This window comes from Pan troglodytes, chromosome 5 (genome assembly GCF_028858775.2).
Source record: "Pan troglodytes isolate AG18354 chromosome 5, NHGRI_mPanTro3-v2.0_pri, whole genome shotgun sequence".
In the NCBI taxonomy this organism is placed as follows: Eukaryota; Metazoa; Chordata; class Mammalia; order Primates; family Hominidae; genus Pan; species Pan troglodytes.
Window position 1 is genome coordinate 178516318 of NC_072403.2, and position 25965 is coordinate 178542282.

Consider the following 25965-nt stretch of genomic DNA (forward strand, 5'->3'; position numbering starts at 1 on the left):
TGTGTCAGTATGGTGTTGTGTGTGTGTGTGTGTGTGTGTGTGTGCTGCTTGCTGGCACATGCTGGTTAGGAATTTACCAAATAGGAAGAAGAAATTAGGTTGGAGAGCCAAGGACCAACAGTGCAGACTGGCTTTACGTCTGTATTAAGAAGGGATGGGCATGCTGAGGCCAGGTGGCAAAGCACAGGAGACACAGTGAGGTAAAAATCCTATTCCCAGGGCCATGTGCTGGGCACCTGCTTTGCTGCACAAGATGACTGTCCACTGTCTCCTGCCAGCCCCAGATCCATCACACAGCTGGGCTCCTCTCAGGGGTGCATCCCCACACACACACAGGCCCTAATGCACACACACATAAACATACATCCATATGTTCACATGTGCATATGTGCTCTCATGCACATGTTTATGCATGTAACACACATGCATGAAATCATACTTCCACATATACACACATAAGGACACACGTACACACATGCATATGCATGAACTCACCCACCCACACACCTGTGCACACACACATAAGCATACATGTGTACACACACTCATGAACTCACCCGCCTACACATGCACACATGTGCACACACACACACACGTGCATACACATGCATGAACTCACCCACTGACACACGCACACATGTGCACCTACACATATGTACATACACACATATGCATGAGCTCACCCACCTGCACACACCCACGCACAGGGCTCTGAGTTGGAGTGGTCGTGATGCTGCTTCACCTCCCCATGAGGAGTCATATGGTAGCAGCAGAGGTGGTCATGACCTGAAGCCAGCGGGAGGGGCCAGAGGAGTGGGGAGCTATCCAGACTGTTATTGGTAACAACACAGAAAGTCCAAAGGTTATTGTTAGGCTAGAAAAAGATTACACTTCATAAAACCATGTTTATTCAAAAAAATCTATTCAGAAAGTCTGGAAAGCGTAATAAATATCTGTACAGTGGCCACCCATCTCAAACATGAATTACAAAGCAGGAACATAAAAATGATGTGTAAACATAACTGCTGAGCCAGTGAACAAAGTGCTGAGTCAGGAGCGAGGCAGAGAAGCGTGCTCAGTAGAATGACACAGACGCTGCAGCCTCCGTCCTCAGCCCCTCAAGCTGCGCTGGAGTCCACCTTCTGCCCTCTCCACACCGCTCAGGGACCGGCAGCGTCCTTCTCCATTCTCGAATTTGCATGACGCTTAGAAAGGTAGGAGGCAGCAAAACGTGTCAGAAATGAACGGAGTGCAAATCAAACTTTGCCATGTGCTTGAGAGAATCAGTAAAGCGTTAGGTAAAAATCCCAAGTGCAGCTTTAGGATAACACCATTTAATGAACAATACTGGATAACATTAAGTACTATTATCACTTTAAAATTCAAACAATCTTCCAAACATCAATACATACACAGTTAGTTTAAAATCACAGACAAATCGGACTTGAGGGTAAAAGTGAAATCCTCACCTCTTGCCCATGTTTGACTTTGGGATGGAATTCAGCAAAGCTCTCCCACTGCAGATTGGGAGAATCAGGTATTTCTCCCACATGGGGGGCTGCCAGGGAAGGAGGACCCTATAGGGTGGCCAGCAAGGGGCCACTGGCGGTAGGTCAGGAAGCCTGAGATCTAGGGTTCAATGTGTTTATAAGTTCTGTGATTTTCATGACCCGGGGGTCGGGGGGGTGGGTTATGATGAACTGTGTGAGGAAGGAGAGCCAATTAACTTTTGGGGAGGTCTATGTCATTTGTGCAAATCATACGGAGCATTTCATTCGGCGTGGAGGTGCGCTGAGCTGGCAAAATGCGAATTCTAAGAACACCTTCATTTTCATGTCGACTGCTGCTTGAAAGCAGTCACTTGCTATTTCACTAAGGTTTTTGAAAGCTTAGTTTAACATATGATACCATAACTTCTTTAGGCTGACTTTTGTGGAAGGATGTCAAGTATCATTTTGTTCTGGATATGGGAGGGAAAGTAGAGGTATTTCACAGACACTCAGTGGAGCAGGGCCAAGCCAGTGTTCTCCTCCGCTGATGCACATCAAATACATGTAAGGACAGAGCTCGCTGTGATGGGGAGTCTCGTCGGTCCCTTTGGCATTCTTAGAGTTCAGAAGCTAAGTCTGTACAAACTGGGATGACTGAAAAAGACCATGAGCTGGTGCCCCATGGGCACACAAGGAGGGAAAACCATGGCCGCTTTCTCACGGATGCTTTCCCTTTCACTTCCCCAACTTCTCACTCCCTGCACCAGAACCCACGGACTTTAAGCAAACAGACAGGCCTGCACACCAAGCCAGGCCAAAGGGTCCGGGCATCTGATGGGGGAATCGTTGCCTGTGTAGCAAGCAGAAGAGGTGATGACTTTTGTTCATTTCTGGGAGGACAGATTGTGTGACCTCAGGATTATCCACTTTTTCCTAAGTTTCTAAAAAGAAGTGAAATAATTAAGACCTAAAAAGCAAATTCATCATGGTGGAAGTCGTTCTAGCCTTGGGAAAAAGCATCTTCTATGGAGAAAATGTGAGGAATACCCTGTGGGCACTATGGAAACAGGTATTCAGTCCAGCTTGCTCCTTTTATGTTTTGTGGTTCTCTAAGAAAAAAAAATCCACATGGATTAAAGCTTCTGAAACAAGTTTATATTTTAAGGTCTGAAAACAATCAGACCAAGCTAAGGAGTTATTTTTCAGAACGCAGCACATTTTTTCTTTATTTTTTTTTTTTTAGTTGGGTACGAGAATCGAGATGGAGGGGGAACAAAACCCAACAAAATAACATCTTCTTAGGGAAAACCTGGCTGTGGCCAGCGGGCACCTCCTGAAGCCCTGCTTGCTGCAGAGGTGCCGCTCTTCAGTGATGCAGGGTGAGGGGCTGAGCGGCGCCTCCTCCCATCTAGTCCGCTTGGGGGCCGCCAGGGAGCATCTTCAACACCCTTACAGGACAATGAAGGACCCGTGTGTTCCCTCTGCCGGCTGGACTGGGCGTCGATCCTGCTGCCCGGAACCTCTCACTCGATTTTACTCAATGAAGGAGAGCACAGCATGGCCTAATGCCCCACACCCGCCCTGTGTGCACACCCAGGGGAATACGGATCAGTGTGAAAAAACAGATCTGTGCAACAGAGACACAAAACGCAACACAAAGCCACAGCATCTACAAAGTGCATCGCTCCTGTCCACGCTGATCTCCGCTGCCCTCCCACCTGTGCCTCTGCCCCTCAGTCTGCTGGGTGGGGCCTGTGTCTCCCTCCAGCCTCCAGCTGGACTGAGAAGGTTTGGGTGGGAAGCCACAGAGCTCCATTTCTCCAATTCACAGTTTCTCCACAGACCAGAAAAATCGAAGTGAATACAGCAAAACCACAGCTTTAGGTGAGCACATAGGAAGCCGACACAGGGCTGAGCAGGTGCGAGAACCCACGACTCCCTGCAAAGCCTCCAGGTAGCTGTGTGGCCACGGGAGCTGGGGACAGACGGCAGCCCAGTGCGCTTGGCCCCCCGGGGAAAGCCGAGACTGGAGGTGGACACAGGCTCCTCCGAGAGGCACCCCCTTCCATCCTGGTGACACGGAGCTCTCAAGGCAAAGATCCAGCCTGCCTTCCTCTCGTCTGGGCTCTTACTCCTCATTTGAATCTGGGACAGAGGAAAGGATGGGCTACCCAGCACCTCAGGCAAAAACTGAAGGGCGAGGAGGAAACGGCTCTTTGGATTATTTTGGGCAGAACCAGGCATCTCCTCCTGGACGCCACAGTGCCAACCCCGTCATCCAGCCCGTGGGGAGCCCCGGGATGCCAGGTCACCCCAGCCCTCTGGGGCCCTGCAACCACCAATGGCTGTGCCCTCGCACTGCCACTTTCCCACCGGGTACCTGGGACGTGGGTGTCGGGAGTCTGACCAAACCGACCGGCTTCATAATTGGAAAACAGATCTCTCGGCAGAAACAGAAGCCATGTGTGAGAAGACCCGCGGGCTCTGAAAGAAGCCCCCGGCCTCGCACGGGCACGCGAGGTGAAGGGGCGCATTTGGTTTTGCTTGGGAGAAAAGAGAGCGGGCGGGGAGGCTGGCGCAGTGAGGCTTGGAGAAGCCCCCAGGTCAGGACCCTCTCCGGGGCTGAAAAAGAAAACACGGACACGGCGAGGGCGGGCGCCGCCTCCCTGCTGGACTTGTGGTCACTCTGGGTGCCAGACGGGCTCCGAGGCCGGGGTCTGTGAGCCCACGAGGATGCTGGCAGGGGACGCTGGGGCCAGGGTCCCACCCGCTACAACCGCGTGGACGTGAGTCTCTTCATGCCTCTGCGCTGAGCCAGGTTGGACGACAGCACGGGCTCCAGCCGCGGGGCCTGAGGTGTTCTGTTTAGAGCAAAGTAGGTGGCGGCCATCGCGCCCTGCAAAACAGAGGACAAGGGTGAGAGCCGCGGTGCCTCACTCCAGGGGTTGAGCCGGAGCCCGGGGCCTCCATGGGCCTCAGCTGCCCCCAGGCAACGTGGGAGAAACCAGAGCTTCCCCAGGGTCCCTGGAGCATGGAGTGCTGTTAGCCTGCCGCCAGGGTCCAGCACACGTGGGCCCCAGGAGACAGGGGCCCTGTCTCCTGCACCTGCCCCCCCACCCCATGCCACCCTGGCACTGTGCTTGTGCCTTGGGGGAAAATGTTTTGGACGCTTGTGGAGCCCCCAGGCTGAGGTCACGTGATCCCCTGCATTCTGACAGTGAGGCCAGGTCTGTTTTGGGGCTTGCTGTGTCCTAGGACACACAGCGAATGCCAGGGCCTGTCACCCTGGACTTTGGCCACTGTTGAGGAGTCTGGACTCATTTGGAGGAACAGGCATATCCTGGAGTGAATCCAAATTCTCAGAATGGATCTGGAGGGGGCGGCTCCTAACTGGATCATGCCTAGTCCTGCTGGGGTGGGACAGTCTACACTTTTCAGAAGACGAGTCCCACCCAGAGGATGGGGTGCCTGAGAGGCAACTGCTGCCTGAATGTAAGTCACTTATGAAGGGGACTTTTTTTGCATGTGTGGCCTAGAATGGAGGCTTTGAACTTGAGTGGAACAGCCACGCCAGCTGCCACCACATCAGCAGAGGCTGCCACCTACTCAGGTAGGAGCCCTGTGCAATACTGCACGTGTCTGGTGAAGTGCACGAAGGTAGGTGGGCCGGCGGTGCAGTTTGGGGCTGCTATGGGCTCTTTCTCTGCACTCTGTGGTTTCTTCGGAGTGACTGCAAGGTATCAGGCTCTTTTCTGGGTTTCCCATTCCCACCACTCTGTCCTCACTGTCGCCTGCTGGTACCTTCACCAGGTGCACGTCCTGTCGGCTGAGCTGGTTTGGGGACAGGTACTCTCTGTTGACCACCCACGGGTGTTTGAGCACTTGCATCGCCGTCAGGCGCTGATGAGGGTCCACGTGGAGCATCTTGGACACGACGTCCTGCCAGGGAAGGTCATGAGAGTCGGGGGGATGGTTGGATCATTTGTGCTGGGTCAGAGAGCCTCCCCAGCAGAACTCCTCTCCCTCTATGGCAACACCCGACCACTATGCTGAGTGTGGGTCTTTGCATTTTGGGGTCATGTTCACTTTCAGGTTTAGAAGTATGTCAATGGTTTTTAGCTTTAAATATTACCAAACTTGGAAGTTCACTGAAGGTTTATCTTTTATTAAATATTTCATGTCTAAAAAGTTAAATGTGGAAATATTAGATGATGCATGTAAATCGATGAAACACTGTTTCTTGTAACAATTATATCTTTCCAAAGGGAAAAGCTGAAATAATTAATATTCCACAGGTAGAAATCAATTCATAATGATGCACATACTTACATTTTTTATCAGGACTACCCATAAATATTTACTACAAATAATCAGAAACCGCAAAATCTACAATCTGGAGCCATCAGATATGTCCAGTGGGTTCATGTGCAATAATGGTATTTTTCCATTTCATTGTAAAGTCGTAGCAGTAAAAACCTCTAAAACAAGATTCTACATGTGTGTACACATGCACATACAATACAGTGCACATTCTATTACAGTGAATTACATTTGCAGAGTACTTGGTTACAGTGTGAATTACATTTGCAGACAAACCTGATGCTTCTGCTCTAATCACCATAATCATCCTTGAGGTAAATGGGGCAAATATTACTTTTCCTAATTTGCAGATGAAGACATTACTGCCTGAGGAAGATCCAAGATGAGAATCCATATTCTCTCCACTAGCCTACCCTCCTTCCTTAGTGTTCCCACCACATTTGAAGAGGTAATAAAATGAATTAGAATGCGGTTGGGCACATTGGCTCATGCCTGTAATCCTAGCACTCTGGGAGGCTGAGGCAGGTGGATCACTTGAGGTTAGGAGTTTGAGACCAGCCTGGCCAACATGGTGAAACCCCGTCTCTTCTAAAAATACAAAAATGAGCTGGGTGTGGTGGCATGCGCCTATAATCCCAGCTACCTGGGGGGCTGAGGCAGGAGAATCACTTGAGCCCAGGAGGCAGAGGTTGGAGTGAGCTGAGATTGCACCATTGCACTCCAGAATGGGCTACACGGCAAGAGTCCATCTCAAACAAACAAACAAACAAAAAAGAATGCACATAGAATGTGAAGTTGAATTACTCATTAGAATTTTGGGTCATGAAACAACTAAGAAATACTATGCACAATAACAATATCTTTTTTATACAGAAAAATCTAATGCCTTTTGATATTTGATAACATTGACCTTGGTAATTTCTTGAAACAAGTATCTCCTAGAAAAATGAGTGTTGTCATTTTCAGGTGTAAAAACAAAAGCCTTTAGGGCTTTAATAACTCTTTTCACGATCTTATAGTCATGACACTGAGAGAAGCAGTATTTTTACTTCATACCTGTAGGATGTGGAGAAAGACATACTAATTTGTAGCTTTGCTGGTGTTTGGAGGACTGGAGGTTCTGTTGTGTGCTACGTAAGAGAAAGGAAGAAGCACAGGGGAAAGACGGGGGATGTGGTGGTGGTAGGGACTGGTGTGAAGGGCAGGAAGGGTTGGTGAGGCCCTGTGAGGCGGCAGAGACCTCTGCCTGCAGCAGCGATCTTGACAATGTGCCCTTGTCCTTGACTTTGCTCCTTTTCCAACACCTTCTCCCTGCTCCCATGCCAGCTTCCAAGATGGCCTTCCAGACAAACCACCAGCACCCACGTCCTAGTCTGAGGCTCTATTTTGGGAACCAGAACTAAGACATCTACACTCATTTAAGACAAAGTGAGGGTGTGGACAGGAGCACTTGGACTGTCAGGGTCTGACATCTGGGATATGCTCACTAAATGCCAGCTGCCATCACCTCTGCCACCATTTCCACAATCACCCTCACCATCCTTCCTCCATCACCCCCACCATCATCTTCACCATCACCTCTACCATGATCCTTACCATCCTTCCTCCATCACCCCCACCACCACCCTCACCATCATCTTCACCATCACCTCTACCATCACCCTTACCATCATTCCTCCATCACCCCCACCACCACCCTCACCATAATCTTCACCATCACCTCCTCAATCACCCTCACCATCCTTCCTCCATCACCCCCACCACGACCCTCACCATCATCATCACCATCACCTCTACCATGATCCTCACCATCCTTCCTCCATCACCCCCACTATTACCCTCACCACAATCACCTTCACCATCATCCTCACCATCCTCACCATCCTCCTCCATCACCCCCACCATTATGCTCACCATCATCTTCACCACCACCTCCACCATCATCCTCACCATCCTTCCTCCATCACTCCCACCATTACCCTCACCATCATCTGCACAGTCACCCTCATCATCATCTTCACCACCTCCACCATCACCCTCACCATCCTTCCTCCATCACCCTCACCATCCTTCCTCCATCACCTCCACCATCCACCCTCACCATCCTTCCTCTATCACCCCCACCATTACCCTCACCATCACCCTCACCATCATCTTCACCATCACTGTCCCCATCATCTTCACCACCACTTCCATCACCCTAGCCATCCTTCCTCCATCATCTCCACCATCACCCTTGCCATCATCTTCACTACCACCTCCACCATCACCCTCACCATCATCTTCACCACCACCTCCACCATCACCCTCACCATCATCTTCACCACCACCTCTACCATCACCCTCGCCATCATCTCTGCCATTACCTTCCATTATCTTCACCATCACCTCCACTATCATCTCTGCCATTACCCTCATTAGCCTCACCATCATCCCCATCACCTCCACCATTACCTCCACAATCACTACCATCAACTCTATCATCTCCCACCACTCCCACCGTCACCTCCATGATCACTGCCACCACCTCTGCCACCACTTTTGCCATCCCTTCATCACCTCCATCATTTCCTACCATCACCTCCAAAATGATCACCTCCACAATCACTCCCGCCACCTCTGCCACCACTTCTGTCATCCCTCCACCATCAGCTCCATCCCTGCTCCCACCATTACCTCCACCATCAGCTCCATCCCTGCTCCCACCATTACCTCCACCATCATCTCCACAATCGTCACCTCCACCATCCCTCCACAATCACCTCCATCATCACTCCTGCCATTATCTCCACCATCATTTCCACAATCATTCCCTCCACCATGCCTTCACCATCACCTCCATCATCGCTGTCGCCACCTCTGCCACCACTTCTGCCATCCCTACACCATCACCTCCATCATCATTCCCGCCATTACCTCCACCATCATCTCTACAGTCATCACCTCCACGCTCACTGCATGAAGTTGCACTGAGATGTCAACGGCAGAATTGGAATCAGAGCCCCTGACTCCTTCTCTTTCAGCCCTTTTACATGAACACGGGAACAGCTGTTGGTGCTGCTTACCAGTGGCTGGATTATGATTTACTATTGGATTAGAGAGGAATTTGATGATGCCAAGTAAAAAAGCGTCTGATGGGCAAACGAAATAAGGCCGGTCATAAACTGTGTGGACTGCAGACAAGGCCAAATTCAAAGTATTTTACAAGAACAGAAGTATACCTCTGGACCAGAGCTCTACTTGTTTGTTTGGTTTATGAACATGCAGGGCAATCATTCTGCAATATCACTAAAAGCATGGTGGTTAATTTTATATGTCATCATGGCTGGGTTATGTTACCCAGTCTAGAGGTTGCTGCGAAGGTGTTTTTCAGGATGTGGTTAACACTTAAGTCAGTCGACTTTGAGTAAAGCAGTTACCCTGCACAATGGGGGTCAGCCTCATCCCATCAGTGGAAGGCCACCTTAGGAAAAAGACTGCTCCCCTGAGGAAGAGGGAATTCTGTGGCAGATGGCCTGTGGTGGGCAACTGCCCCATCCATTTCTCCTTGGGGCTCCAGCCTGCCGGCTGCCCTGCAGTCACAGACTTCCCCGTCCCCACAATCACATGAGCCAATTTCTTACAAATAAATCTCTCTCTCTCTACAGACACACACACACACACACACACACACGCACGCACGCATGTTCTGTTTGTTTCTTTGGAGAACCCTGCATAAGATACCAAGACAGTGGAAAATGTGAAAATGCTAAAAATGTTTTTGAAAATAATGTTTTTAGATGAAAGGCTTAAAAGATGCCGAGGATAAGGCGAGGTGTGGTGGCTCATACCTGTAATCCCAGCAATTTGGGAGGCTGAGGTGGGTGGATCACTTGAGGTCAGGAGTTCAAGACCAGCCTGGCCAACGTGGTGAAACAAAAAAGTTTTAGTACAAAACTTTTTTGTACTAAAAATACAAAAGAGTTAGCCGGGTGTGGTCGCACACGCCTGTAGTCCCAGCTACTTGGGAGGCTGAGACAGGAGAATTACTTGAACCCAGGAGGCAGAGGCTGCAGTGAGCCGAGATTGTGCCACTGCACTCCAGCCTGAGTGAGACAGAGCGAGACTCCATTTCAAGAAAAAAAAAAAAAATGCTGAGGATAAAATACCTATACTACTTACATAAAACCTATCCCCTGGTTTCCTCAGAAATAATATGGCTATTTCAGAATCTGAATATTTAAAAGCAACGCTGGGACATGTACTCACTTTAGCTGCGTCAGATATCGAGTCCCAGTTTCCCCCAGAAAGGGCATACTTCCCACTGCCGATCCGTGCCAGAATCTCCTCAGGGGTATCGTCTGGCCCATTTGCAAAAGGGGTAAATCTGTATAATTAGACAAATTTGTGGTAATGAGCTTGTATTTTGCAACCTAAAATAAAGTTTGCAAGTTGATGTCACCCCTTGGCTGTTCAAAGGAATAGCACTTTGCTTCTCCCTCCTCTGCTCTGAAGCCAGGATTCATGGGAAAGCAGAACTTACCTCTAACACTATGCCCGTTTTCCTTCCTTAGCAATTGGGTGGCTAGAGGTTGATGGGCAAGTGGGAGAGCCCTGTGAGACCTGTGCTGTATCCTCTCTGGACCCAGGTAAACTGGGATGGGGTGGCCTAGTGAGTTGCCTGGTGCCGTGGTTTCCACGGTGACGGTGTGGCATCATGCAAGAGAGCCTGAGACGTGGCGTCTGAGACCCACGGTGGATGTATTACCAACTCTGTGTTCTTTGACAAGTTAACTTTTTGAGCCTCCACTGCAAATGCAGAGTGTATGCACGAATACACATACATGCTTGGTGCAGCCCTGGCCATATTCCAAGCGCGTGGGAGGTGTTCATGGTGTCCCACCTTAAAACACACCCACACACTCCTAGGAAAGGAAGGACACGTGTGCTGCCAGCGCTTCCTCTAGTGGGAAAGTGTGTGATCTAGTTTTCCATATAGGCAAAGTGAGTATTAGAAGCGTCACAAAATAACCTGACTGTGGTATTGGTAAGAAACTGAGGTTCCTTCCTTTGCTACTGCAGTCCTCAGGGTGCGGCTTCAGGGCCTGATTTACTCTCCTTCTGCTGTGGACACTACCTGTTGACTTATGATGAAATAAGTGAAAAGCAGGCCAAGCTCATTCATTCTCATGAGGGCATTCAAGCCATTTTGCTACAGCAAACAGGATTCGATGGTCTAGGGTTCTTTTCTTTTTGCCTCCATTCAAATATTTAATAAACGTAATAGGAACCAGCGGATCTTGTAAGATCCTAGACCTTCCTGCCTAGAAGCAACTGCGATGTGTCCTCTTCTCACTCAGGGGAGAGGGAAGGGAGGCGGGTACAGGTTAAAGTGTTTAGCCCAGAGTCACGGCTAGTGGCGAGTGGGGCTCAGATGGAAGTCAGCTGTCTGGATGGCAGGCCCAGGCCACTTTCTGTAACACCACGTGTCTTACCACAATGAACCAGCCCGTGCATGACTCATGACCACGAAACCCAGGTACAGATGCTGTTTGATCCTGAAGCTGCTATGGGGCTTTCGGTTTAAGAGGATGTCTGGAAGGCACATCTGTTGCTACCTTTTAAGACAGTGGCAGGTGCAGCAGAGAGAATGGGGGCTATGCCGGCAAAAGACTTGATGTTTTGTTCATGAGCTGAGTTTAAAGAAAATGGGTGGCTACATTTCTTGTCCTTGTTGTTCAGTTGTCCTGAGGGGCTAAGAAAGTCTGCGAGTGTTCACTCAAGGCCTGGGAGTGTTTGCATACACGTTGGGTTTGCCCACATGCGCACACTAGGACAGGGCTGGCCCTGGTCCCCTGACAGATCAGCCACTGAGGCTGCTGCCCTGTGTCTCCTCCTGACACCTGTTTGAGGTGACTGCTTACCCTGCCAGCATGGTGTACAACAGGATCCCCAAACTCCAGATGTCACACGCCGCATCATAGCCTTGACGCTTCAGGACCTAGGAGGGAATGACAGGACACCAGCACGCCCTTCACTAAGGACATTCAGATTGACAGCACGTTTCTCCAGCGGCATCCTATGCCGGCAAGCTGGGGACCAGGAGGAGGGCGGTGCCATGTCTTCGGTGTGACCACTGTTTCTTAAGGCAAAGCCAACCCTAAGGTACTGCAGTGGGACTCCTCCCAGGCCAGCCACATGGTAAACTAGTACTCTTGCCAGACACATGACAGACAGGCTGAAAAGGAGGGCCTTAATTTTTAAGGCAGAAGGATTTTTCTGTTACGGTAAAATATGTATGACATAAAATTGACCATCAAAGCCCTTTTTAAGTGCACAGTTTAGCAGCATTAAGCCCATTTACATTGTGGTGCCAACATCACCACCATCCATCCACAGAGCATTTCACCTTCCCAAACTGAAACTCTGTCCCCATTAAACAACAACTCCCTGTCCCCCAGCCCCCAACACCTACCCTTCTACTGTCCGTCTGTATGAATCTGACTCCTCCAGGGACCTCATAGGAGTGGAATTATGCAATGTTTGTCTTTCTGTGACTGGCCCATTTCACTTAGTATAACACCCTAAGCTTCCTCCAGGGGTCAGAAGTTCCTTCCTTCTGCAGGCTGGACAATGTTCCGCTGTGTGTGCATGCCACGTTTTGCTTACCCATTCATCCACCGAGGGACACTCTCGTGGCTTCCACCTTTTGGCTGTTGTGAATAGTGCTGCTATGAACATGGGTGGACACATGTCTCTTTGCGTCCCTGCCTTCAATTCTTTTGGGTATATACCCAGAAGTTCCATTCTGGGCTACGTGATAACATTTAATTTTTTTGAAGATCTGTTAAAGCAGCAAAACTTGTATGCATCCTAGGATTACATACTTCAGTAGAGGGCAATCCTCTGATATAGTTACAGTTGAATAACAACAAAGGAAGCCACAATGGTGCTCATGGATTACTGCAGATGATTGGATTTAGCATTAAGTATCGAGTCGGGAGAGCTCGGCTCAATTTCCTTAGAGATGAGAGCAAGGAGCCTGTCCTTTCCTCTCTGTATCGCTGCTACCATATGTGAGCCTGCACCATGGAGGGGACCAGCCAGCGCATGCTGAATGAATGTGCTGCTCATGGTGCAAGCCTCACTTCCTAATCCATCAGCGGGGTGACCTTCAGAAGTCACTTACACACATGGAGCTTGTTCTTTCTGACTCTGTGAAACATGGTTAATAGATTATACCCTGCCTACTTTGTATGGTGGATGAGAGTGAAAGTAAAAAAAGTTGGTAAAAGTGCTTTGTAAATGGCAAAGGAATATCACAACCTAGGGCATTCTACAATCAATAAAATCAATATTGTGGGAGACCAGAATATGCCACCCCAAAATATGCTGCATAGGCGTGAGGGGCGCTGAGCTGAAGATACATAAGAAGAAGCAGATGCAGGAGAGCTCTGTGTCCTCCATTTGTCTAAAATCAGGACATGGATTAAGACAAAAGGTACCTACCCCCCACCAGAGAGGACAAAGGCTTCCCCTAGGGACAGCTTTGGATGCATGTGGTCCCACCTGGGACCAGCCTCCATAGGCCAGCCCTGCACCTCCCCAAGCTGCAGCCCCTGGAGACCCTAACCCTCTTCCTTTGTCTTGCCAGGTCTCTAAAAATTCTCTGTTCTTTGTTGAAGATGCCATGTAGGCTGGATTCAAAGCCACCTCTGTGAGGATGACTCCTTCTCTGGGCATCTCACATGCATAAATAAGATGTGTGTTAATAAACTTCTTTTTCTCTTGTTAATCTGTCTTTTGTTACAGGGGTCTGGTCCAGCTAAGAACTTATGAGGGATGAGGAAAACGTGATTTTCCTCCCCCATAATATTATCAATATTAATATTGATTAAGTAAGGCATGAACAGAGGCTTATAACCTGGTTACTTTCATTTTTTTTAGTTTTTATTTTTTGAGGCGGAGTCCTGCTCTTTCAACCAGGCTGGAGTGCAGTGGCGTGATCTCGGCTCACTGCAACCTCCACTTCCCGGGTTCAAGCGATTCTCCTGCCTCAGCCTCCCGAGTAGCTGGGACTATGGGCACACACCACCACACCTGGCTAATTTTTGTATTTTTAGTAGAGACGGGGTTTCACCATGTTGGCCAGGCTGGTCTCCAACTCCTGACCTCAGGTGATCCACCTGCCTCGGCCTCCCAAAGTGCTGGGATTACAGGCGTGAGCCACCGCACCCAGCCAAACTTGGTTATTTTTAAAGGGGCCACAGGTTGCTCAAGTGTCTGGATGACCCCTGCATAACCTAAAACAGCCTCTCAGTCCAGCCCCTGGCTGCACATCCGTTCATGTCTCAGCACGCAGAAGCATCTTTGCCATGGACCAGTGGCCCTGGGTGACCTCTTAAACAACTCCAAGACCCACAATGAGATGCCAGGCGCCTCAGACCCGGCTGCTCGCTTGACTCCCCTCCCATCGGAGCAGCTCTGGTCCAGTTCCATCAAGAACCCACGGGATCCACACAGACTCTGAAGTCTGCCTTCCTTCCCAGTTCCCTCCTCCCCTGTCCCATTGGCAGCATCAGCCACAGCCCTTCCCTTCCTCTCTTTACCACTGGCTTTTCTCAAAGGCAAGAAATTGGGCTTAGATTTATAAACACATCCTTGAATTCAGAACCTAATGGAACTTGTTCCCGGGAAATGTGAAAAGAGAGAAGTTCACCAGGTGCCTGCTAGCTGCTCTGAGCGGGGCTGGGAGCAGACACAGACACTGAACAACGTGAGCTTTCAGTGGCAAATCACCCCGGAGCCCTGCGGTTCTCAATCTGACAGCTGCTGACTTGCTGCTGTCAGGGAACCAATCTGGAGTGAGAATTGGGGTGCAGAGGAAATCCGTAAACTTAGTTGCTCCCTGCGCTATGATGGATCCATTTCCCATCCCACGTGAACCGCAGCTCTGCGTCCTGGTTGTATAAGGAGACTACTGCATCATCTCTCTAACTTGGAATAAATATGCAGATTTCATCCAAATTGTCTACAGAAGACAATTTTACATAAAAATGTTACTGTTGAAAAGTTTTTTCAAATCGGAAAATGAGAATGATAAGAACAACTACGTTTAAGCAAGATTGGCCCCTGGCTCAAGAGACTGAAGGTTCTCATTTCTGTTTCCCAACACCACTGCTGACGCGGCTCAAGCTGCCTCTGACATCCCCGCTGTCCGGTGGCTCTGCAGTGGGAGGGGGCAGAGCCTGTCTTTGCGGATAGAGAGGCCTGGGTCTGCAGTCGGGGAATGCTCACCTCCGGGGCCACGAAATTGGCCGTGTAGCAGGGTGTCATGAGCAGCCCGTTCCCCGCGCGCAGCTGCTTGGCAAAGCCGAAGTCGCAGACTCGGATGGATTCTGGGCTCCCCGACTCATCCCTGTATAGGATGTTACTCGGCTTCAGGTCTCGATGAACAACCTGCAAGACAGAAGGCACGGTGCCTACTTGGGGGCTGAGGACTGAGCAGGAGAGGGAGGGCAGGTGCATTTGGAGGGGAGGGTGCATTTGGGAACTGTCTTCCTAGCAGGTCCTGCAAGCAGGCAACAGGCCAACAGTGTCAACAGCTGCTGTCTTCTCCAGAGGGCCCCCCACCTTCTCCCGTTCTCCTGTGGTGGTCACTCACATCTGAGCTCCTGGTGTCACCTGCTTTTACAGTGAATGAGTATTTGAGTAAATAAGTGAGCACCTCTCCAAGTTGAGGCCGCAGCTTACTGGAGCTGTCACATAAAAGGAAATGTGGTGAGCTCTGGAGATAGGAATGAAAAGCATTCTAAAGATGATATTCATTCAATAACTACTCCCCGTGTGCCCACCCCCATGCACTGTGAGGTGTTGGAGCAGCACCAGTGAGCGGCACAGATCAGGCACCTGCTGTCCCGGGTGCACCAACTCGTTGGGGAGACGGACCGGGGCCACGCGATCATGCAGTCACTCTGCAATCATGCTCTGAGGCCTCCCATGGAGGACTGCGCTGGCTGCAGTGATGGTGGGGCCAGCACACCTCAAAGCAAAGCAGCTATTTAGGGCACAAAGCGATGTGTTCTGAGGGGACAGAGGGCCATTGTGAGGACATGTGGCGTGCCTTTGTACAGCTTGGATCCTGAACATCTCAATTGTCCTAATGAAATCCAGTGGGAGGATGTAGAAGGGAGTTAAAGGGACACACTCCAGCAGTCAGGCCTGGTTTACAGAGGTCCTGATGGCAAGGAAATCAAAGACTGGCTTTACTTCCATTACCTCCCCTCATTAAATACGAGCAGATCTGCAGAAAACAGCATCCAAAGGGCTTCCCCTGAGTTTGACTGTACTGGGAAAACCTGGAAGTGCTTAATGCTCAAGACCGGGTGACCACACAGAAAAGACCCAGTGTGTGGTCCTGGAAGAATATTCCCGTTTGGAGATGACTGCATTCTGAAGGCTCAGGACTACGCACACAGCTGGCTAAGACAGTATTTCCTGCTTCAGGAGAAACACTGGGAAGAGATGGCGCACAGAGGAAACGTGTGATACGGTGCAGCTGCCTCCCTGTGAGGCCAGGGCTGGGACCAAGAGCACTGCCTGGAACCAGAGAGCCGGGGTCCAACCCCACTGGCCACCTACTCATGTGTGACCTTGGGCAAGATACTCAAACTCCTGTGCCCCTCGCCTGCACAGTGGGTGTGATCTAGGGTTAGGGAGTCAGTGAATGAAGAGCTTGAAGTGCAGCCTGGATCACGGTGAGGCCCACGTGAACCTCAGGCATCACCGTCATCCCTGCCTCAGCGTCCCTGCGCTCCGGTTAATGAATTATTTACCCATTGCAAGTAACGAAAATTCTCAATTTCTTTTGATTAAGGCCAAAGTATTTTTTTGGCTAAAGTTGGTAAAAATGATTTTACACCCTCAAAGGGTAGCGGAGTCAGCCACCCCAAAATATGCTGCTTTGGCATAAGGATTATTTGGAGCTGAAAACAACTGAAAAGATGCAGATATAAGCAAAGCTCTCTGCCCTCCCCTTCTTTACCTAAAAGGAGGATATAAATGGGTAAAGGTGTCCCTCCTGTCCTCTCTGCCTGGAAGGATGGAAGGGAAACTCTAGACCCTTACAGCCTGGAGAAGCCTCCAGAATAATCTCTATAACAAATGTTCCTAACTAGCCCTCATCTTCTGTTAGTTTCCCATAGACTTAGCTTCCCACAGTCTGCTGTCCTAGAAACACAGTCCTTTTTCTTTGTCTTCTTTAAAAATTATTATTCTTTTTAAAATTTAAAAATCTTTAAAATTTGAGCTCTTTTAGGGCTCCTGAAGGAAGCACTAAACATGGAAAAGAACAACAGGTACCAGCCACTGCAAAATAATGCCAAAATGTAAAGACCATCGAGACTAGGAAGAAACCACATCAACTAATGAGCAAAATAACCAGCTAACATCATAATGACAGGATCAAATTCACACATAACAATATTACCTTTAAATGTAAATGGACTAAATGCTCCAATTAAAAGACACAGACTGGCAAACTGCATAAAGAGTCAAGACCCATCAGTGTGCTGTATTCAGGAAACCCATCTCACGTGCAGAGACACACATAGGCTCAAAATAAAAGGATGGAGGAAGATCTACCAAGCAAATGGAAAACAAAAAAAAGGCAGGGGTTGCAATCCTAGTCTCTGATAAAACAGACTTTAAACCAACAAAGATCAAAAGAGACAAAGAAGGCCATTACATAATGGTAAAGGGATCAATTCAACAAGAAGAGCTAACTGTCCTAAATATATATGCACCCAATACAGAAGCACCCAGATTCATAAAGCAAGTCCTGAATGACCTACAAAGAGACTTAGACTCCCACACAATAATAATGGGAGACTTTAACACCCACTGTCAACATTAGACAGATCAACGAGGCAGAAAGTTAACAAGGATACCCAGGCATTGAACTCAGCTCTGCACCAAGCAGACCTAATAGACATCTACAGAACTCTCCACACCAAATCAACAGAATACACATTTTTTTCAGCACCACACCGCACCTATTCCAAAATTGACCACATAGTTGGAAGTAAAGCTCTCCTCAGCAAATGTAAAAGAAGAGAAATTATAACAAACTCTCTCTCAGACCACAGTGCAATCAAACTAGAACTCAGGATTAAGAAACTCACTCAAAACTGCTCAACTACATGGAAACTGAACAACCTGCTCCTGAATGACTACTGGGTATATAATGAAATGAAGGCAGAAATAAACATGTTCTTTGAAACCAACGAGAACAAAGACACAACATACCAGAATCTCTGGGACACATTCAAAGCAGTGTGTAGAGGGAAATTTATAGCACTAAATGCCCACAAGAGAAAGCAGGAAAGATCCAAAATTGACACCCTAACATCACAATTAAAAGAACTAGAAAAGCAAGAGCAAACACATTCAAAAGCTAGCAGAAGGCAAGAAATAACTAAAATCAGAGCAGAACTGAAGGAATAGAGACACAAAAAGCCCTTCAAAAAATTAATGAATCCAGGAGCTGGTTTTTTGAAAGGATCAACAAAATTGATAGACTGCTAGCAAGACTAAAAAAGAAAAAAAGAGAGAAGAATCAAATAGACGCAATAAAAAATGATAAAGGGGATATCACCACCGATCCCACAGAAATACACACTACCATCAGAGAATACTACAAACACCTCTACGCAAATAAACTAGAAAATCTAGAAGAAATGGATACATTCCTCGACACATACACCCTCCCAAGACTAAACCAGGAAGAAGTTGAATCTCTGAATAGACCAATAACAGGCTCTGAAATTGTGGCAATAATCAATAGCTTACCAACCAAAAAGAGTCCAGGACCAGATGGATTCACAGCCGAATTCTACCAGAGGTACAAGGAGGAAATGGTACCATTCCTTCTGAAACGATTCCAATCAATAGAAAAAGAGGGAATCCTCCCTAACTCATTTTATGAGACCAGCATCACCCTGATACCAAAGCCTGGCAGAGACACAACCAAAAAAGAGAATTTTAGACCAATATCCTTGATGAACATTGATGCAAAAATCCTCAATAAAATACTGGCAAACCGAATCCAGCAGCACATCAAAAAGCTTATCCACCATGATCAAGTAGGCTTCATCCCTGGGATGCAAGGCTGGTTTAATATACACAAATCAATAAATGTAATCCAGCATATAAACAGAACCAAAGGCAAAAAACACATGATTATCTCAATAGATGCACAAAAGGCCTTTGACAAAATTCAACAACCCTTCATGCTAAAAACTCTCAATAAATTAGGTATTGATGGGACATATCTCAAAATAATAAGAGCTATCTATGACAAACCCACAGCCAATGTCATACTGAATGGGCAAAACTGGAAGCATTCCCTTTGAAAACTGGCACAAGACAGGGATGCCCTCTCTTACCACTCCTATTCAACATAGTGTTGGAAGTTCTGGCCAGGGCAATTAGGCAGGAGAAGGAAATAAAGGGTATTCAATTAGGAAAAGAGGAAGTCAAATTGTCCCTGTTTGCAGATGACATGATTGTATATCTAGAAAACCCCATTGTCTCAGCCCAAAATCTCCTTAAGCTGATAAGCAACTTCAGCAAAGTCTCAGGATACAAAATCAATGTACAAAAATCACAAGCATTCTTATACACCAATAACAGACAAACAGAGAGCCAAATGATGAGTGAACTCCCATTCACAATTGCTTCAAAGAGAATAAAATACCTAGGAATCCAACTTACAAGGGACGTGAAGGACCTCTTCAAGGAGAACTACAAACCACTGCTCAATGAAATAAAAGGATACAAACAAATGGAAGAACATTCCATGCTCATGGGTAGGAAGAATCAATATCGTGAAAATGGCCATACTGCCCAAGGTAATTTATAGATTCAATGCCATCCCCATCAAGCTACCAATGACTTTCTTCACAGAATTGGAAAAAACTACTTTAAAGTTCATATGGAACCAAAAAAGAACCCGCATCGCCAAGTCTATCCTAAGCCAAAAGAACAAAGCTGGAGGCATCACGCTACCTGACTTCAAACTATACTACAAGGCTACAGTAACCAAAACAGCATGGTACTGGTACCAAAACAGAGATATAGATCAATGGAACAGAACAGAGCCCTCAGAAATAACACCGCATATCTACAACTATCTGATCTTTGACAAACCTGACAAAAACAAGCAATGGGGAAAGGATTCCCTATTTAACAAATGGTGCTGGAAAAACTGGCTAGCCATATGTAGAAAGCTGAAACTGGATCCCTTCCTTACACCTTATACAAAAATTAATTCAAGATGGATTAAAGACTTAAATGTTAGACCTAAAACCATAAAAACCCTAGAAGAAAACCTAGGCATTACCATTCAGGACATAGGCATGGGCAAGGACTTCATGTCTAAAACACCAAAAGCAAAGGCAACAAAAGCCAAAATTGACAAATGGGATCTAATTAAACTAAAGAGCTTCTGCACAGCAAAAGAAACTACCATCAGAGTGAACAGGCAACCTACAAAATGGGAGAAAATTTTCGCAACCTACTCATCTGACAAAGAGCTAATATCCAGAATCTACAATGAACTCAAACAAATTTACAAGAAAAAAACAAACAACCCCATCAAAAAGTGGGCGAAGGACATGAACAGACACTTCTCAAAAGAAGACATTTATGCAGCCAAAAAACACATGAAAAAATGCTCACCATCACTGGCCATCAGAGAAATGCAAATCAAAACCACTTTTCATTAAAAAGTCAGGAAACAACAGGTGCTGGAGAGGATGTGGAGAAATAGGAACACTTTTACACTGTTGGTGGGACTGTAAACTAGTTCAACCATTGTGGAAGTCAGTGTGGCGATTCCTCAGGGATCTAGAACTAGAAATACCATTTGACCCAGCCATCCCATTACTGGGTATATACCCAAAGGACTATAAATCATGCTGCTATAAAGACACATGTACACGTATGTTTATTGCGGCACTATTCACAATAGCAAAGACTTGGAACGAACCCAAATGTCCAACAATGATAGACTGGATTAAGAAAATGTGGCACATATACACCATGGCATACTATGCAGCCATAAAAAATGATGAGTTCATGTCCTTTGTAGGGACATGGATGAAATTGAAAATCATCATTCTCAGTAAACTATCGCAAGGACAAAAAACCAAACACCGCATGTTCTCACTCATACGTGGGAATTGAACAGTGAGAACACATGGACACAGGAAGGGAAACGTCACACTCTGGGGACTGTTGTGGGGTGGGGGGAGGGGGGAGGGATAGCATTAGGAGATATACCTAATGCTAAATGACGAGTTAATGGGTGCAGCACACCAGCATGGCACATGTATACATATGTAACTAACCTGCACATTGTGCACATGTACCTAAAACTTAAAGTATAATAATAATAAAATAAAAAAATTTTTTAAATTTGAGACAGAGTTTTGCTCTGTTGCCCACGCTGAAGTGCAGTGGCGTGATCTTGGCTCATTGCAACCTCTGCCTCCTAGGTTGAAGCGATTCTCATGCCTCCGTCTCCTGAGTAGCTGGGATTACAGGTGTGTGCCACCAAGCCTGGCTAATTTTTGTATTTTCAGTAGAGACAGGGTTTTGCCATGTTGTCCTGGCTGATCTCAAATTCTTGACCTCAGGTGATCCACCTGCATCAGCCTCCCAAAGTGCTGGGATTACAGGTATGAGCCACTGCACCCAGCAAATTTATTGTTCTTTTGTTAAAATGCTATATAAGCTCAAGTTCTAACAACTCCTTGGAGTTATTCATGGCTGGGTGCTCCTGTGTGTATGTGAGATGCACATGTTAATAAACTTCTGTTTTTCTCTTGTTAACCTGTCTTTGGCCAGTCTTGTTTATAGGGCCTCCACCGAAGAACTAAGATGGGCAGAGGGAAAAAAGAATTTTTCTTTTTTTTTTTTTTTTTTTGAGATGGAGTCTCGTCCTGTCACGCAGGCTGGAGTGCAATGGTGCTATCTCAGCTCACTGCAACCTCCGCCTCCCGGGTTGAAATAATTCTCCTGCCTCAGCCTCCCGAGTAGCTAGGATTGCAGGTATGTGCCATCATGCCCAGCTAATTTTTTTTTTTGTTGTTATTTTTAGTAGAGACAGGGTTTCACCATGTTGGCTAGGCTGGTCTCGAACTCCTGACCTCGTGATCTGCCCGCCTTGGCCTCTCAAAGTGCTGGGATTACAGGTGTGAGCCACTGCACCCGGCTGGGAAGAGAATTTTTCTTCCCTTGCACTGTCACTGAGCCTCCAGACACAAGAGGGACGATGGTGGCACGGAAGGAATTCCAGGACAATCTGCGTTCTCAGCTCTTGAACCCATAAACCCTTGTGGTTTTGGTTCCTGCCCTGAAGCTCCCTCCTCCCCGAAGGCTGCCCCAGGCATGGCTCCTACCCCCTGGGAATGGAGGTAGTCCATGGTCTTGGTGATGGTGCACAGGACGTCACTGGCTTCGCGCTCCGAGAAGTATCTCTGCCGGAGGATGCGGTCCAGGAGCTCCCCACCACGCATCAGCTCCATTACCAGATACACAAACTTGCCATCATCATAGACCTGCGGAGTGGAGAAGGGGCGCACAGGGGCCTCAGGGACGCGCACGTCACCACGGCTGGTTGCTGTGAAAGAGCAACTACTCCAGAGGGGACAGGAGAGGGAAGTCAGAGGGGAGAGGCTGGGACCACAGGGTCCTATGGGAGTGCAAACAAGGCTTCTGCAGGGTAGAAGCAAATGGCCATTCCTGTCATACCGTGTGTGCTCTTTTTAGGAAGAAAACGGCTTTAATAATCTGCTGCTAAGCAGGGACTGAGTAAGGACATACAAGATGGGCGTGTCCTTCGCTGAGATGAATGGCTTCATGACTCTGCCAGGAGATATTTGTTATTTATTTATTATTATTATTTTTTGAGATGGAGTCTCGCTCTGTCACCCAGGCTGAAGTGCAATGGCGCCATCTCAGCTCACTGCAACCTCCAGCTCCTGGGTTCAAGCGATTCTCCTGCCTCAGCCTCCCGAGTAGCTGGGATTATAGGTGCACGTCACCATGCCCAGCTAATTTTTGTATTTTTAGTAGAGACAGGGTTTCACCATGTTGGCCAAGCTGGACTCAAACTCCTGACCTCAAGTGATCCGCCTGCCTCAGCCTCCCAAAGTGCTGGGATTACAGGCGTGAGCCATAGTGCCTGGCCTGCCAGGAGATATTTAGACGTTAAGAAATGCAAATGTTGGCAAACCACCTTGCAAGAGCAGGGCCTCAAGGCAGTGCTTTTCAAACTGTAACGTGCATCCAATCCAATCTTGGGGATCTTGCTAAAATGCATGTTCTGGTCCTGCAGCCTGAGGTGGGGCCTGGCCCTCCGCATTTCTAACCAGCTTCCCATGATTTCTGTGCTGCTACCGCATGGACAGCACTGAGTGGCCAGGCGCTGGGAGCGCAGAGAGGCTAGGCAGAGTCCAGGGCGAAGTTACATATCAGAGCCGTGCTGTTGCTTCAGAGAAGCAATAGAAAAAGATAGTTTTCTCCATACTGGCTTTTATCTCATAAACTAAATAAAAACAATATGCTCTGATTATTCTTTTTATGTTTCGATTTTTTGAGATGGAGTCTCTCTCAGTTGCCCAGGCTGGAGTGCAATGGTGTAATCTCGGTTCAGTGCAACCTCCACCTCTCAGGTTCAAGCAATTCTCCTGCCTCAGCCTCCGGAGTAGCTGGGATTACAGGTGTGCGCCACCACACCCGGCTAATTTTGTATTTTTAGTAGAGATGGGGTTTCACCATGTTGACCAGGCTGGTCTCAAAGTGATCTGCCTTCAGGAGACCTCAAGTGATCTGCCTGCCTACGCCTCCCAAAGTGCTGGGATTACAGGTGTGAGCCACCGCACCCAGCCTGTTCGGGCTATTCTTATGCCAAGCTTGCATGTTAAGACCGTTTGCACGCAGCAGTCACTATGCATGAGGGAAACTGAGGTAGGCCCAATATCCTGTGACTCTAGGTTCATAATGCTAGAATCAGTTTGGAGTTGGAGCGTGAGGAGGAAAATTGTCTCCTGTCTGTGCTCCCGGATCCCAAACCCTGCACCCCCATGGGCCTCTATGAGAGACTCCGCCTGTGGACTGTAATTCACACGAGCTCTCTCTTCCTCTGTTTTACTTGCTCCCTCCATGACTGGGGCGGTGGCTGTCAAAAAGACTTGAGTACACAGTCCAGCAAGTCAGCTCCAAGTGACTGAGATATGTGGGTGGTGGAAACCAGCTGAGACAGGCATGAGATGTGAGAAAGCTTGCTCTGAGTGAATGGGAGTTTTGTGTCAGTTGAAGAAACAGAAGGAAGTGGAGATGCTGTTGCACGGGGACCACTCACATCCTTGAGGGTGATGATGTTCGGGTGCTGGCCGTACCGCAGGAGGATCTCGATCTCTTCCGAGGGGTCTCTCTTGCTCTTATCAATGATCTGGAACAAACACAGCACATGGCAGTGAGGGGTCTACTTTAGGCTTTCAGGTGGTATCTGCTGGTGGACCACTGAGTTTGGATAAAGTCTGGCCCCAGGTGGCCCAATCACTACAATCTCACACCCGACCAAGAGATAACCTGAGATTGTCTGGAGATTCATGGCAAGTCCTTTCTTTGACAACTAGTGTAAGATTTACATCTACAAAGAGGAGTACAGGCTGGGCAAGGTGGCTCATGCCTGTAATCCCAGCACTTTGGGAGGCCGGGGTGGGCAGGTGGCTTGAGGTCAGGAGTTTAAGACCAGCCAGCTTGGCTAACATGACAAAACCTGGTCTCTACTAAAAATACAAATATTAGCCAGACATGGTGGTGTGTGCCTGTAATCCCAGCTACTCAGGAGGCTGAGGCATGAGAATCACTTGAACCTGGGAGGCAGAGGTTGCAGGGAGCTGAGATAATGCCACTGCACTCCAGCCTGGGTGACAGAGCGAGACTCTGTCTCAAAAAAAAAAAAAAAAAAAAAAAGGAGTACAAGACTTCAGACATGAATTTTAAGGTGTTATAAGGTTGGGTGGAGACACGTGTAGGGAGCTCATGCAAGTGCCACCAAATAACAGACTGTGTCCCACCCTCGCAGTGGGCACCATCCACAACAAGCCTCCAGCCACTGTGCACCTTCTGCCTTGTTCCGGGAATTACAAACCAGCCACAAAATGAGGTGAGGCGCATGGCTCTCACCAAGAGATGCTGGGGATGGTGCGCAGGCCAGACCTGCCTTGCTGTTTAGACATATGCAAGCTCCCCTCCCACGCCCAGCATCTGTATCCGATGTCTTAGGATAACAGATAAAGTTGCTTCAACCCCATGGAGACATATGGTTTCTGAGGACAGGGTGTTGGGATTTAAGCCTACCTTGGAAACAGGAAGTTGCTGTTGGTCCCTGGTGGCTAATCCCTCTGGAGGTGCCTAAGTCCCGCCCTTGCCGCCCCTGCTGTGGGGACGGGACCAGTGGGAGGAGGGCACCACACTCATGGGAAATTGCAACATGCAACATGTATTTTGCAAACAACACTCAGAGCAGAAGAAAAGCTATTGGAAACACCTTCCTAACCATGATTTGTACTATTCTCACATTAGTTCAACCTAATTTTAAAATAGTCTCTATTTGGAGACCGTGCAGTCATTTTACTACTAGAATATGAGGGTGACTTGCTTTTAACTTCTATCGTGTCAAAGTCTCTAGGCAGAGCTTTGCATAAAACTCTATTTCGTTAATTTTTTTTAGAGACAGGGTCTCACTCTGTTGCCTAGGTTGGAATACAGTGGTACAAGCATAGTTCACTGCAACATCAAACCCCTGGGCTCAAGTGATCCTCCTGCCTCAGCCTCCAGAATAACTAGGACTACAGAGGTGTGTGCCACCCTACTCAGCTAATTTTTAAATTCTTTGTAGAGATGATGGGGTCTTGCTGTGTTGCCCAGGCTGGTCTCTAACTCCTGGCTTCAAGTGATCCTCCTGCCTCAGCCTCCCAAAGTGCTGAGATTACAGGCATGAGCAACTACACCTGGCTATTTCTTTACTTTAGAGAACCAAACGCTTGGGTAGCATTTGACTCACTGCTCGTAATCTGTCCCCTGGTCACCCTTCGTCCACTCC

The 25965-nt window shown here is 48.0% G+C and overlaps 1 protein-coding gene across 6 annotated transcripts in view; it reads right to left on the bottom strand.

The window, feature by feature from the left end:
• Nucleotides 1-885: 885 nt before the first annotated feature.
• RPS6KA2 (ribosomal protein S6 kinase A2) overlaps nucleotides 886-25965 on the bottom strand; it is a 455964-nt gene continuing 430884 nt past the window's right edge. For all 6 annotated transcript variants that reach the window (XM_063813668.1, XM_016956614.4, XM_054686484.2 and 3 more), the window contains 7 exons: nucleotides 24217-24306; nucleotides 22253-22411; nucleotides 15087-15248; nucleotides 11714-11790; nucleotides 10059-10176; nucleotides 5292-5429; nucleotides 886-4386 (listed from right to left, as the gene is read on the bottom strand). In XM_063813668.1, the coding sequence (XP_063669738.1) occupies nucleotides 4261-4386; nucleotides 5292-5429; nucleotides 10059-10176; nucleotides 11714-11790; nucleotides 15087-15248; nucleotides 22253-22411; nucleotides 24217-24306 (870 nt within the window). In that variant the 3' untranslated portion in view covers nucleotides 886-4260. The remainder of the gene's footprint in view (nucleotides 4387-5291; nucleotides 5430-10058; nucleotides 10177-11713; nucleotides 11791-15086; nucleotides 15249-22252; nucleotides 22412-24216; nucleotides 24307-25965) is intronic.